The sequence below is a fragment of the Arachis ipaensis genome, chromosome B5 (assembly GCF_059453495.1).
Source record: "Arachis ipaensis isolate K30076 ecotype BB chromosome B5, ASM5945349v1, whole genome shotgun sequence".
Lineage (NCBI taxonomy): Eukaryota > Viridiplantae > Streptophyta > Magnoliopsida > Fabales > Fabaceae > Arachis > Arachis ipaensis.
Window position 1 is genome coordinate 23,125,093 of NC_142440.1, and position 16,176 is coordinate 23,141,268.

At 31.5% G+C, this 16,176-nt stretch overlaps 1 protein-coding gene and 1 non-coding gene across 2 annotated transcripts; one reads left to right on the top strand and one right to left on the bottom strand.

The window, feature by feature from the left end:
- The first annotated feature begins 684 nt into the window (after positions 1-684).
- LOC107643320 (lysM domain receptor-like kinase 3) lies at positions 685-5,665 on the top strand. Its single transcript, XM_016346934.3, has 9 exons — positions 685-1,446; positions 2,711-2,902; positions 3,003-3,142; positions 3,252-3,341; positions 3,679-3,936; positions 4,029-4,126; positions 4,948-5,086; positions 5,193-5,291; positions 5,387-5,665. The coding sequence occupies exons 1-9, from the start codon at positions 753-755 to the stop codon at positions 5,549-5,551; spliced, it is 1,875 nt and encodes a 624-aa protein (XP_016202420.2). The 5' UTR covers positions 685-752; the 3' UTR covers positions 5,552-5,665.
- TRNAI-AAU (transfer RNA isoleucine (anticodon AAU)) lies at positions 3,544-3,617 on the bottom strand. Its single transcript has one exon. It is a non-coding gene; the product is annotated as a tRNA-Ile (tRNA).
- Positions 5,666-16,176: the final 10,511 nt, after the last annotated feature.

Consider the following 16,176-nt stretch of genomic DNA (forward strand, 5'->3'; position numbering starts at 1 on the left):
TTCTTTTTAAATTCAGAAGTTTAAGTTGAATTTAGTATTAATATAACTAACTCAATCAAGATTAAGGTATGTACATATTTAATAATATTTACTAATTGTCTATTAAAAAATAAAAATTTGCATTGTTAAACCGACTTCTATACACAATATTCCAAATTTTTACTAGGTGATCGAGTTGAGATATTTCTTCGTTTCTTCAAAGAAGCAACAAAGATATGATAACAAAGGAATCTAGGTTAATAAGGATGTTTTAAAGAAAAATGTTATATTTTGGATATATAGTTTTGTACTTTTTATTTTTACTATGAAAAGTAATTGATAAAAAAAAAAAAATTGTACCATAAAAAAATTATCAAAAAATTTTAAAATCAAAATTTTTTTATTAATTTTGACCAGCATTTAACGAATACTAATATTAAATTATTTTTTATATTAATTTATGTGTATAAATTTTGATAAATATAATTACAAATTATATTATTATGTATATAAATTTTGGTAACTATAAAAATAAATAATATATTTCAGTGTGTAAATTTTTATAAATATAAATATAAATTATTGCTAGCCAAGCATTAAATTAAAATAATAATATTTATTGTCCAATAGCATTACTGAAAAATAAAAAATAATAGAAATATATATATTTTACTTCAAAAGCTCCTTAACTTGCTCTAATTAACCCTACTCACTTTGTTCTCTCTCTTTATTAATTCCTTCACTAGTTGACAGATTAGTTAGTAATCTCTCTCATGATGAAGAACACCATGGCTTCTTTTACTCATCAACTCCCTCTTCTGCTTACCTTTGTGGCATCATTTGCATTTGTTCTTACCACAACTAGTGTGTTCTCATCGAAAGTTTCAATGAAAGAAACAATTTTGGAACCTTTCAAGTGCTCCACAAACATAAAAACATGCAATGCCTCACTCTACCACATAACCTACGGTGATAATGATGATGACCAAACCATACAACATTACATATCTTCCAATTACACAAACTCCTCCCAAATCAGACCAATCACACGTGGCACAAGACAAGACCACCTCATAACAGTGCCTTGTTCATGCAGAAACAACAACAACCTCACCGGTTATTACTATGACACAACCTACACTGTGAAGCCAAATGATAATTTCTATGACATTAATAACTTTGTTTACAGTGGTCAAGCGATGCTTATAAATGGTGTTTTGTACCCGGGTCAGAAACTGAGTATTCATATTCCTTGTGGGTGTTCAGAAATTGAGTCACAAATTGTTGTGACTTACACGGTTCAAAGAAATGATACCTCATCTGAAATAGCTAAGCTTTTGAATTCTACGGTTGCTGAGATGGAGAGTGTGAATCATCTTTTGGATCAGAACCCATCATACATAGATGTGGGTTGGGTTTTGTTTGTTCCTAGCCATTTTAATGGAATTCCACTGCCTCCAACAAAAGGTGATTATGAGTTTGACTTTCCATTATTTATTCGATTTTTATGCTTGTGTTTTATGTGCAACAACTTTTAAGTCCCATATATAGGTGAACAAAAATGCTAATTACATATAAAAAATTAGTCATTAAATTAATTATTTTATAAAATATTTAAAATATAAAATACACATTAAAAAAAATTAAATACTACATAAATTATACAATTATATAATGATTGATTTGGTAGAATTTTAATATATACATAATATTTTTAATTTTTCAACAAAAATATTAAATATATATAAAAATTAGTCATTAATATCACTTACCATTATATTTATATATGAATACATGTATAATATAATTTATTTTTAATATATATTTTATATTTTAATATATATTTTACACTAATAATTAATATTGATAGTCAATTTTAATATACATCTATATAATCAAATTTCCAATTATATACTTATTATTCTAATTAAGGCTTATCGTTATCGGCCAATATACAAAATTTAATCCATTTATTAGTTCTAAATAATTTGAATCTACTTTAGTATTTTTTTTTTATCCAGATATAATATATTTCTTTACTAATATATATAATAGAAAATTCTATGTACTACCCAAAATTGTTTTTAATAAAATACAAAAGAAAAAAAAACTATAGAATCTGAGTTCAATTTTTAATTATATATGTAAACTCATGGAGTTTAGAAGTATGATAAATGTAAAACCTACTTAAACTTTTTTTTTTCTATCAAAATGTAAAATTTTTTACTTGAGTTCTTTACGTTATATACATATTCTTAAAATCTTAAGTAATTAATGAATCAAGGGAAGTTCTGTTATGTAGTTTGTAATTTTTGCTTTACAATCAAGGGTTTTTTTTTTTTTTCGAAGAAGCATTCATTAATAACTAAATTTTAATTTTTCAATATTTTTTTAGAGGAGTATTTAAATTTTGTGATTTGTAGTCATTAACTAATTGACTAAATACTAGTCAAATACCGGCCAAATTTTAATAAAAATACTACCCCTAAACTTTCTCTTTTTTGTTATACAAAATTGATAACCCATACTAATTGACTAACATATATATCTATCTGTTTTTCTCTAATTGAACGTTTTACTCCTAACCAATCTAAAATGCACTAGACACTATTTCTAATACAAAATGTTAAAGGTCCATTTTGCTTGCATTTACTCAATCATCTATTTAAACTAACTTCATCAGCAATGAACAATGAGTATATGTATCTTCCATCTTATTGCTTTTTGGCAGAAAAGAAACCAAAGTGGCAGATAATCATTGGGGTCTTAGTGAGTGTGACATTACTTTCAGTGATTGCCGTCATCTTTCTCATTCTCAGGAGAAATAGGGATACCGCAGCATCCGCCACAAATAATCCAAAAAGTGTCACTAAAAGATCAATTTCCAAAAAGAACTCTGACATTCATAAAGAATACATGCAAGGTATTAGCTTACTTCAACATATAGAATATAAAGTTTTCGAGTCTCCAATAACAGGTAGAAATTAAAGAGCTTGTTTTATTGATAGTAAATGTTGGTGCAGATGCTACATCATTTGAGTCAGAAAGACCAGTAATTTACTCAATTGAGGAGATAGAAGATGCCACAAATAACTTCGATGAAAACAGAAGAATTGGGGTTGGTGGATATGGCAGTGTATATTTTGGAATGTTAGGCCACAAGGTACATGAAAATCGCATACACCTTATGTATCTTGATTACTATTCTTCAATGGAAAAATGCAAGTAGAATAAATTGTTTTAAACATAAATTATTAATTCATTATCATCAGGAGGTTGCTGTGAAGAAGATGAAGTCCAATAAATCCAAGGAGTTCTTCGCAGAACTCAAGGCCTTATGTAAGATCCATCACATAAACATTGTAAGTACATATTTAATTAAAGAAGTTTTGGCTACAAAATACTCAAGGCCTTATGTAAGATCCATCACATAAACATTGTAAGTTTGTAAGTACATATTTAATTAAAAATACTCAAGGCCTTATGTAAGATCCATCACATAAACATTGTAAGTTTGTAAGTACATATTTAATTAAAGAAGTTTTGGCTACAAAATAATATATTTGGCCCATGCAGGTCTCGAACCTGCGACCTTCGCGTTATTAGCACGACGCTCTAACCAACTGAGCTAATAGGCCTTGATATTTTGCTTGATTATTAATTATGGATATAATAACCAGTTTGTTTCATATATATAAGGTGGAGTTGTTAGGGTATGCAAGTGGAGATGACCACCTTTATTTGGTGTATGAGTATGTTGCAAATGGATCTCTGAGTGATCATCTTCATGATCCTTTACTTAAAGGACATCAGGCTCTATCTTGGTGTGCTAGGACTCAGATTGCATTGGATGCAGCAAAAGGAATTGAATACATACATGATTACACAAAAGCACAATATGTTCACCGTGATATAAAGACTACTAACATTCTTCTTGATCAGAAACTCAGAGCCAAGGTAGTGTATGTGCTTCAATTCATTCATATGACTAATCTACTACTCTTGGTTGCTGCTTTAATTTAATTCGATATATACTTATTATTAATTAGGTAGCAGATTTTGGCCTTGCAAAACTGGTGGAACGGACAAATGATGAAGAATTCATTGCAACAAGGCTTGTTGGAACACCAGGCTACCTTCCACCTGAGTAAGTTACGTTTTTCAATTTCTTTCTCCGAATGGTTATATAAAGATGGTAAACAAGGTGAAAACTTAAGTGCATTCGACTTCACGTGAAGTTGATAGTTGAGAGTCATTAGATGAAAATTTAGTCAAATCAGTTAAATCATCTAACGGCTCTCAGCTATCAACTTCACGTGAAGTCGACTGCACATAAATTTTCACCAGTAAACAAACCCAAGTCTGTGGCACTGACCTGTTTAATCAACCATAAAAGGTGGGCCGAACTAAAAAATAAACCTACCTTTTTAAAATGATGAAATTATATGGTAAATATGTGAGTTTACAGATTTTTTTTATGGGATGAAAGAGAAATTAAAAAAGTTAGGACTCATATTTTAAATAACAATAAAATAATAAAAAATAATTATAAAAAAATTTATATTCTCTTAATATTCGTTTTAAAATATATCCACCTAATCAGTCCCACTTAATTTGTAAAAAAAACTCGTCAGGACACCGCTTTTCTTTTTCTTTTTTAAATAAAGAATTCAATTTATGTCCTATTAAAAAAAATCTATAGACATAGTTAGACTAAGATAAGACGACATGAGACATAACAAGACAGGATGCATTAGTCTATTTGTCATTTAAGATTCAAATTAAAAGACAAAAATTTAGATATTAATCATTTATGAATACCACAATACCACACTCCAATAATCAAAATTTGGTGGAGTGGATGTTGTTAACATATAGTATGATATCAATTGGATGTTGAGAAGAATATTTTTCTTTGTTTCTTACTAACACATTGTTACACTTTTTTTGTGTGTTGATCCCATTAAGATCTGTGAAAGAATTACAAGTGACCATAAAAACGGATGTGTTTGCATTTGGAGTAGTTCTATCAGAGCTGATAACAGGAAAACGTGCGCTATTTCGTGACAGCCAAAAACCCAATCAAATGGAATCTCTTATTTCACTTGTATGCCAAACTCTTTTCTACATTACTTACACTCTTTTCTCAGAATCAAACTATGACTAACTGATGCTGATTATATATATTTTTTCTTTCCATGAGATTGATTCAGGTTAAGAAAATATTCCAAGATAATGATCCCGTCACTGCTTTAGAAAATGTTACAGATATGAATCTTCAACATAACTATCCTATAGACGGTATCTACAAGGTCAGATTCAAGTCTTTTTGTATTATTATTAATATTATTGAAGCTAAAATGTGATGCAATAATAAGAAATGGTGTTTGGTTGGATACGAATGAAGATGGGAGAAATAGCAGAGTGGTGCATGAGGGAGGAACCAATGGAGAGGCCTGAAATGAAGGAGATAGTTGGCGCGTTGTCACAGATAGTTATGACATCCATCGAGTGGGAAGCATCGCTCGGAGGAGATAGCCAAGTTTTCAGCGGCGTATTTATTGGAAGATAACCATTCAATTTCAAGGATTGAAACGTTTTATTTTTATTGTAAATGCTTTTTATTTTTTTGTGATTATTTTTTATTGTAAATGTTTTATTTCATCTTAATTTAGTCTTTTGGTTATTTTTTTTTTAAATATTTTTTTGTTATGATTTTTTTAAGGTAATAGCAAAATACAACTGTAGAGTTATAACGGTAATTTCTATGATGCACGGATACTGATATAAATATGAGATACGACACGACACACGAATTTTAAAATCTTATAAGACATGAGGACACGCATATATATAAAATATAAAGTATGTTTTAAATAAATTATAATGATATTTTGTTATTTTATTGATATTAAATATAAATTAATTTTTTAATTATTTTTAATATCTTATTTTAATTATATAAAGTATTTAAAATATTTTTTTGTTTTAATAAATAATAATATATACTATTTCTAAATTTATTTCAAGATTACATGTTAAGAATAAGGTTGGACACGCTCATACGTGATGGTATTTAGATGTATCTAAGCGTGTCTAGAGTATAATTTTTTATTTTTTATTTTTTATTAAGACACGGTTGGATAAAGCAGACACGCATGTCAAACGAGTATCGTGTCTTAAATGTATCCAACACACAAACACAACAACTCAGCAAAGTGTCCGTACTTAGGTAATAATTTAAAAGTAAAAATAACAATTAAAAAATAAGAGAAATGAAAGGATAATAATTAAAAAAATATATTTAAAATAAAATAAAATATTTAAAATATTAAAAAAATTAAAACTTAATTGAAACCTTAAAAACTAAAATAACACTCTATATAATTTTATATCTCTCTTTAACAGATATTCCAACATCAACCACTCAACTAATCAATCCTAATTATTTTTGGTATCTTGTGGAGTGTTGAATATTTAGGGCTGTTGGTCGGAAAATATAATTTCAAAGCTATCGAGGTTAAGTTTTGATAAACATTATTTTGAAGAATGTAATCTTTATTGAAAAAAAAATCATCGAGGAAAAGAGGTAGAATTCAATCGAGGAGCATGATCGAAGAAGAAGAACAAACAGAGTTGATTAATGGTAGTTACCTACGTTATACAAAAGAGTAGGAATGGTTACTCAAAAATCAATGCACGTGGGAGTTACATTTGAAGCTGATTGATTAAATATTTCTATAAATAGGTGAAAGATCAAAGAAAAAAGGGTTGAAATTTCTTGTTAGAAAATATTCTTGCTCACTCACATCCCCAGCGAATTTCTGAGTCTGCTTAGAACTTTCTTTTTTGTAGTGTACCTGACTTCCTTCCACTATCTTTACTTTTCATTTAAATTTCTCGTTATCTTTACTTTCTTGGAAATTTACCTTTCCAACAAGTTTACTTTTTCCATTTTCTTTTAAGATTAAGCACTTTATTTTTTATTTCGAAGTCCTTTGATCTTGTCAGAGGCAATTTACTGCTTTATTTAAATTCAATGCCATTTATTTCAATTTCAGTCATTTTACTTTCAAGTTTACTTTGCTTTTCTTTCAGATTTTCTTTTATTGTTTTGTTCAATCGAAAAACCTTTGATGCACTTTCGAAAATTGGTACTCGCAAAACGAGTAAGTTTTGCTCCCAAATCATTAGATATCGAACTGTTTCGATTTACTAAAAATTGATAAAATAAATTGGCATGTCCGATGGGACAGTTTTTAAAAATAAGTGTGTTAAAAAGTGTTTTGAAATGATCTAGTGCATGCAACTTAGAAGTAGCAAGATTATTTGAATGGCAAAAGAAGTTTCTAATACTAATGTGGAATTATTTATAAACGATAATGTTGCTGTGGTTGCACCAATTCTGATGGAGACATCGTCACATGTTGAAAATAGTACAATTGGGAAGAATGTAACAGTTACTAATCCCCCAATTGGGAATAGTGGACAAAATCTACGTCCACGGATTGTTGTAATGCAACCGTCAGTAACTGCTGGTTGGCCTCCTTATGGCTTTCTTCCAGGTTATACTCCACCTGGGTATGCTCCTCCAGTTAGATTTGGAAATTCATCAAGTTTTGGTGGTAACACAGGGCCTCCATTGTATTCTGAGTTTTCTCGGAATTATCAATTGGGTTCTACATCGAATGCTTCTAGTTTGATGGTTGTTTTTCGACAACATGTTGATGAAAGTCATCATGATTTGGTCAATTTATTGACCTAACAGATGACTACAATTTTGAATCCTATGATGGCTGATCAATAATTGAAATTTGAGCACCTTGCTAGGCAAGTAGAGAGAATTGCTCGAATTATAATGAAGGAGATCAAAATTTACAAATGAATCAGGAGGATGGGATGCCTAAAAATATGAAAAATAATATGCATTTTGAAAGAGATAATCTTCGAATTGTTCATCGAGACCAAAATATGTATTGGCACGAATGAGAATTAATCAGTGTAGTGAGAGATATCAAGCAACTAGCCATTCAACTAATAATTGTATCCGTTTCAGGGACTTGATTCAAGAAGCGATTATGGAAGGGAGGTTGAGGTTTGATGATAGCAAAAAGGACATGAAGGTTGATTCTGATCCTTTCGATGTTGGTGCAAATTTTGCGAAACTTTTTCTAGGGGTTAATATGGTTGGTTTTTCCTATGAGTTCGATACTGTTTTGGGGAACTTCGAAACTAATGTCCGATCAGTGTATCCTAGTGTTGGTGAAGGATTGTTGGAATTTTTGATGCAGCAAAATTTAAAGGATCGAGATGTGTCTTTATGTCCTCGATGTAATGATGTATTTGATGCTGATGCTACAACAATTTTCAAAAAAGAGAGAATGAAAAAGGAGTTAGCTCATAAGGAAGAACAAGTTCAACAAAGACAACCTCCTTGAAGGCAGCAGGGACAAAGTTCTGGTGTCCCTCAAAGGAATTTTCCTCCTCCAATGAATTGTTCTCAAGTTCTGGGTGTGCAATAGATTCGAAATTGTCAAGAGTTTCATAATTGAGATGCATGATATAGGTATAATCCTCAGAGGGGTCATCGAGGTTTTCATTGTGGCCACTATCCATATCCTCGAGGACGAGCCAGAGGAAATCGAGGAGGGAGGAATGGACGTCAAATGAGATAAAGAGAGCCATTGAATAACAAAGGCAAGCGGGCAACCCCTTCTGTTCTTTCATGAGTATTTTTCCCGTCTGATGGGGAAATGGTTCCTAAGGAAATCCCATCACCAGCTAAGTTCGAAAAAGGTAAGGCTGTTGCTGTAGCCCAATCGATAACAAAGAAAAAGATGTCAATCTAGACGGAGAGTATTTTGAAGAGGGTGATGAAGAGATGGTAAGCACCATTTTGATTATACCAACTGAATATTTGGGTGAATATGAAGGAAACCCAAATGAAGATTATGATGTAGATGACGAAGAGGCATTTGCGTTCATTCGGCCAAAGGATGAATTGAGATGCTTTCAAAATCTCACTGAAAAACAAAAGTCACATCTTCGACCGTTACATGTCACTGCTTTTATGAGTGGTATTTGTGTTAACAAAGTTCTGGTCGATGGAGGGGTAGTGATCAGTTTGCTGCCAGAAAGGATGTTGACAAAAGTGGGAAAATATTTTGATGATTTGGTTCCCATTAACATTTCAGTAACTGATTATAACGGTGTATTAACTCATGCAAAAGGGTTAGTGACCCTTCAAGTGCAAGTGGGATCCTCACATCGAAATACTATTTTTGTTGTGGTGTCATCAAAGACCAGTTATAATGCACTACTGTGACGAGACTGGATTCACGGTATTGGAGCTGTACCTTCGATCGTGTATCAGAGTATTCTTCTTTGGACTGATGAAGGAAAATCTGAAGTAGTTAAAGCGGATTCGAGCTTATATGTCAAACAGTTATATGTTGATTTCATGGTGTATAATCAGAAACTGAAACCTCTTTATGTCGACAGTGTGCTTAATTCTTATAATTGTGAAGACTGCTTTCTAACTTCAGAAGGACTTAACGTGAAACTTCGTCATCCAAAGCTCGATTTTCCTCCTACTGGATGGGAGTAGTGCCTCTAAAAAGGTTGGTGGTTTGAAAATCTCTTGTCATGCCTGAAAGTCAAGATATTTCAGATTATTTGATTTTTTTTAAAAATTATTAAAGTAATTTCAATTCTGGTGAAAGTTTTTCTCATGTTAGAAGTGATTCTTCTGATGAAGTTGAGTCACTATAGGGATTTCAATTCTGTTTTTTCAATTTCCAGTACAAATTTGATTTCTCAAGTCAAATTTAGGCATAGTTTAAATTCTAATGTTTTTTCCATTCCTGCAAATAATGTCATTAACCAGTCTTTTGTCAAAATATCTCATGGTCTTTATGTTGAAATTAATTTGATTGTTGATTTGGTTAATAATAAAGCTTGTTTATCTTCAAATGAGTTGATCGATTTATCTTTTGATTGCATTTATGATTTAAAACTTTTGGGTTTCGAAAAATATTCAGTCAATGATGATAATATGGAAAGAGGTTTTGAGTCTCAAGATCCTCTTGAGGAAAATAACTTAGGATCTAACAGTGATGTTAGACCTACTTATATTTATAAAAATATCAATGAGCGATTTCGAAAAGAATTAATTAGTCTTTTAATTAACTATAAAGATTGTTTTGTTTGGGATTATCATGAGATGCCTTGGTTCGATCGTTCTTTGGTAGAACATCGGTTGGCTTTGAAGCCATTTGCTCGGCCAGTGAAGCAAGCGCCAAGACGCTTTGCACTGAAATTTATCTAAAGATTAAAGAGGAGATTGAAAGATTAATCAAAGCAAAGTTCATTAAATAGCTCGCTATGTTGATTGGGTGTCAAATATTGTACCGCTGATGAAGAAGAATGGGAAGTTACGAGTATGTATTGATTTTTGAGATTTAAATAATGCCATTCCCAAGGATGAATATTTTATGCTTGTGGTGGACATGCTAGTTGATTCTGCAGCAGGAAATGAAATTCTAAGTTTCATAGATAGTTATTCAGGATATAACCAAATTTTTATAGCCAAGAATTATGTCTCGAAAACTTCTTTTCGATGTCCTGGGGCATTAGGAACTTATATGCCTTTTGCTTTAAAGAATGTTGGTGCGACGTATCAACATGCTATGAATACCATCAGAAAATTTATGGAGGTATATATCGATGATATAATGGTCAAGTCAAAGTCGATAAACCACCATCTCGATCATTTGCGGCAAGTGTTTGATACTATGCGCAAAAAGGGTTTAAAGATGAATCTTTTGAAGTGTGCATTTGGAGTCTTAGTTGGAAATTTTTTAGGATTCGTGGTCCAAAAGAAAGGGATTATTGATCAGAATAAAGATAAGGCAATCTTGGAGTTACCTCCACCAACGTCCAAGAAAGAGGTATAGTCCTTTTTGGGGAAAGTTAATTTTCTTCGACACTTTATCTCTAATCTTTCTGGATGCACACGTGTTTTCTCATCTTTAGTTAAACTTAAAGATGAAATGCAGTATGTTTGGACAGAAGAACCACTATAAGAAAATTATGTTTTAGCGACAAATTTTTAGTGGCAATAACATAATGGCCACTAATTTCTTAATTTAAGTTATGTTTTTGCGGTAATTATATATTTGCCATTATTACTGTATGTTTTAGTGGCCATTATTACTATTTTCAAAAAATTATTATCTTTTTTTTTTACTTTTAATTTTAATTTTTTTAAATTATTATGGTGGCTATTGTCATTATTGCTGCTAAAATCTTATTCTCACCTTATTTTTTATCTCATCCAAATTGAAAACACTGTAAGAGAAAGAAATGAAAATTTCACTTTTACATAATGCGTCTCGCCTTCCTCTTTCACCTGCGAGCTTCCCCAAACCCTTTCCATCCCTTGTTTCTCTTCGCTTTCTCGCTCTCTCTTTTCTTCATCAACGAAAGATTGATTTCGCTACTGGCCTAGGTTAACTTGCGTAACCATTGCCATCGCCGACCACCATCACCACCACTGTAACCATTGCCGATAGCCGCCGTCCATCATCCTACTCCTTGGACTTTGTTTCCATCCAATCTGCTTCAGATCCGCATCTCTGTCATTGTTTGTTCATCTTAGATCTATGTTGCCAAGGTCTTTCGGTCACCGTTGCTGCTCTTGTTGCAACACCACATCTCCGCCGCTTGCACTGCTGCCGTTCTTGCACGTAGACGCACAAGATCGTCGCCGCCGGTAGGGCTTCTCTTGATGTGGAATTCTGCATAAATTTGATAATATCTAATAGTTAGGGTTAGCTGAACTTGATTTCATTACAATTTTGAACTCTGGATTTTGAAATTAGGAATTGTTACACCGAATTGGATATTATCTCTTAATATTAATTTGTAGGATTTGAAAGATAGGAAGCTCAAGCGTCAGCTATCTCTTAGAGAATAATTATATGGCAATGCTATGAAAGCTGCTTCTAAGGCGGAAAAGGTAAACTGTTTTCCATGTATCTTTTATGTTCAACAATTGAACTAAATTTATCCTTTTGTTTAATGATCTCTATATGACATGCTATAGGAAGAATTCAATTTTAGTTGTGCATTATATTCTTATTCAAAGAATTAAAAGAAATTTGATGTGTGAAGAACTTTGAGAATTAAAAGAAATCGTGTGCTCTGGTCTCTTTCTAATTTTTCCAACATTAAGAATCCTAATCTGATGATGGACGACCACATTCACTTCTCTGCTTTCTTCAAATATGATAATCCACCGCATAAGTTCCTTCCCGCCACAGCAGAGCAACCAATAAATTTGCAACATCCCTTGTCTTAAATTGCATCTATGAGCCTGTGGCAATTTCATTTGATGGCCAAAATCTTTGCAGCCTAGAGTCAATTGCAAAACAAAATTTTTATCATTCTATTGTATTATGGTGTACATAGGGAGGTATAGGGGTGTTCATTACTTTATTTGATATCAATCACAGAAGTGTGAAGTTGTAGGTTTCTATTTCCTGTGAATGCTAAGTAATGTAAATGAATGCTAAGTAATGTAAATAGGTTTCATGGTTTGGATTATAGGAATTATCAAAGTAAAATGCTGTTGTTTTGGGCATAAAAAATACCCTTATTCAAGAAGTGAGACTTAAAGAAGAAGAACCCTTATAAAATGCAATGCAATTTCATCTTCCTGTTTCATAAAATATTTAGAAAGTATTAGCTTTGTATTAGAAGAAACTTCCATTTTGTTGCAATTGATAGCTCTGAAATATATCTAGTTGTAGTGATTTTTATTTCTAACTTTTTTCATTTGCCTTATTTAACTCTCGACAATTAGTTGTAGTGATTGACTACTCTCAATTTTTTTTCTGCTACACATAGGTCGCATTGTAGATGAGGAAGAAAATAAACGTGACTTGAAGGACCTTACAGGGGAAGGAAATATTGAGAGCATACGTTTTGTCGAGCAAGGGTTGCGGGAATTAGCTTCACTAAAGGTGTCTTTTATATCTTTAGTTTAAAATTGTCCAGACATGCCCTTCTTTTAGTTTAGTTTAATGGTTTTATATGCTTTTATATTATTATAAAAAATATCCTTATTAAATTAGTGCTTAGGCCACTTATAATATTCTTGATGTATCAGAATCTTGGCTTAGTATGTTCTTGTTTTGTTTTTATTGGATTACCAAAGCTGTGATGGGATTTGTCTTTTGATTGTTTCTAAAGCAAGTGCGCATTGGTTTCAAGATTAAAATATTAATTACAACTAATTCTTAGCCATATATGGTTGGTATGATTTTTAACCTTATCATAGTCTCCTTTGGTTATTTAAGGCACTGCAATTTTTCTGTCAGACTGTGTCATGTGACTCAAGTCATTTTTTGCCACGGTAATTATAACATTACTATTCCTACCTTTTAGATTTAAGTATACTTCCTAGCTCCTTCATTTGCATTGATTTCATTCTGCTAGTCTTATTTTCTCTAACTTCTTGTTGATTATCTATCATCTCTACGTACATTGGAACAAAGCAAGCTGCACATAGGTTGAAGATTATATTTGGATTAGCTGGTCTGAAATCTGCTGAGCTTCATGAAAATCTTACTCAAGCCCAGCGCCTTGAAGTATGTTTCTTAAATTAATAAATTGGCAATAAAGTTTGCTTAATATTTATATTTGTGTTATGCTAGGATTTTTTTGCTCATGCTTGGTAGGCTTTGGAACAATTCAGGAAGCAAGAAGTTGACTTTTTGATTGCAACTGATGTGGCTGTTCATTTAAGAATCAATTAAAGTTCATTTTTCTTTTATTGGGTCTTTGAGTCCCACATTAATATTAATCATTCCGTTACTTTGTTTGTACCCTTTATATTGGGACACATTGTAAGGATAGTGAACTTGCTTCAGTTAGATAGAAACATCCAAAGTTGTCACAGTGACTTATTAGCTTTTTCCTTTGGAATTTTGGATATATATTTGACCCCAGTCAACCTATTTTACCTATAGGGCCTTGACATCATGGGTGTTCAAACAATTATCAACTATGCATGTTCTCGCAATCTTTACCAGGTAGAGTCTGTGATTCATGTTGTTGTCAACTCTGTTTTTGATGAATAAAATTTTGACATGTTTCATGTGTTACAACTCTTGTTTTGCATCCTTCAGTTTGTTTCGCTTACCTTAATTGTTACTTGTTACAATATCTCATACTGGTCTAATGGTCTTGCCTTTGACATCATTTTACAATAAAATTTTATGCTGGTCTAAAGGACATAATCTTTCTGTTAAAGCTAGTTTTCAATTGATTAGGAAAAGAGAGCTGGTTCAAAGCTGAAGAGCCGAATTGTAGCAGAGCGATCCATACATAAATGGTCTCATATAATTGGGCAATTTGGAGGATCAAATTGCAAAAATACTTGAAGAATAGAGGTTTTTGATTGTTAATGGTTCTCTTATTTTAACTACTGTACTGTATTTTTGCATCTCAAATTCTCAATTTTCTTTTTTTGGGGTCCAGGGAAGGAAGAGCCCTAATAAAAGCTGAAATAGGGGCCACAAAGGTATAGATTAGCGATTCATTATTTTATTTACTTGGAGTTCTGGGATGCCTTGGATTACAATTCTGTGTGTTCACTTCACATTATTGTTTAAGAAATAGTACTTCCTAATAGTAGTGTTATATTATGTGGCTTTGAACCTTCCATTTACTCTCTGCATTTTCTCATTCCTAAGATTTTTCATTTAAATATAATCATGCTCTTATGAAATGGGCAGGCTGAAAACATGATTACTCATAAGGAAGAGATCTTTTCCCACCCAAAAGAACCTGGTTTGTAACAGAGATAAAAAAAGAAGGTTGCTGCAAAAGCAGCGAAGGTAAAATTTCTTGTTTCATTGTTGTGATATTCCTCAAATTTGATATATATTATTGTCTCACATAATAAGAACGTGGTTTTTATTATTGTACCTATTAGGATATATATTCAAACTTGTTTCCATGCATTATTCAGTAATTGCATGATGGATTTTTAGCCAATGCATAAAAATTTGCCGAGAAAGCATAGAAAATTGGAAGTGGCTAGAGAGATGTTGGAAGATGAAGGAGATGATGACAAACCTGAAGTATGCACTTCCTGTTTGCATTTAAGGTTGTAATTTTCGTCATGCATCAGGAGAGATGTATCTAATATCATGAGCCTTGGCTAAATTTGTATCAATAAACAGGTTGGTACCAAATTTTACTGTGAAAATTCTTAGCTACCATCCAACTGTGTATATAAGTAAATCTTGTTCCCATTATAGCTTGACAGATTTGTTCTCTGTACCTATGTCCAAGATGATGTTCGTGCTGGATACTGGTTAATTAAAAATTGGGAACTTTGCTTCATTCTCTCTGCTGAATTATTGTATTGCATCTGTACTAGGCTCTATTTGTTTACTTTTGATTATTAACTATGTGCTAATCATTGATGTAACATAGAATTATAGTATTTGTGTTGTTTAAATTTGTATTATACTTTATTACTTTTCAAGAGAATTTTTGTATAAATATTTAATTGAATTTAATAAAATATTTTATTTTGTAATAATTAATTTTAGTATATTTATATTATGTACAATAATAATAATTGTTGGTAAAAATAATTTGAAATTTTAGAAAAATGATAGGTTGTTATTTCTAAAAGAGTGAGTATAATTAAAAAAATCTTAAAATTTTAGCGACAATAGTAATGGCAACTAAAAGTAAATAATATTATAATTTTAGAATTATTTTTAGTGGCCATATAAATTGCCGGTAAAATGAGTTTTGGCGGCAATAGTGATGGCTACTAAAAGTGAATAATATTGCAATCTTAAAATTACTTTTGGTGGCTATATAAATTGCCAAAAAAATGGCCACTAAAAATTATATACTTTTTGCGGCCATTAAAAGGTCTTTACCGGCAAATGTTATAATTGCCACTAAAACCTTTTAGCGACGAAGCATAAGACGGCTAATGTCTAATTATCGATAAATGTATTAGCGATTATTTTTATTACCGCTAAAAACAAAATAAATGGCCGCTAAAAGTGATATTTTTTGTAGTGAACATCTAAAAGTATTTGATTCGATCACAGTTTATCTGTTTAAGGCATTGATAATAGCAACCGTTTGTCCTCATGAACCATT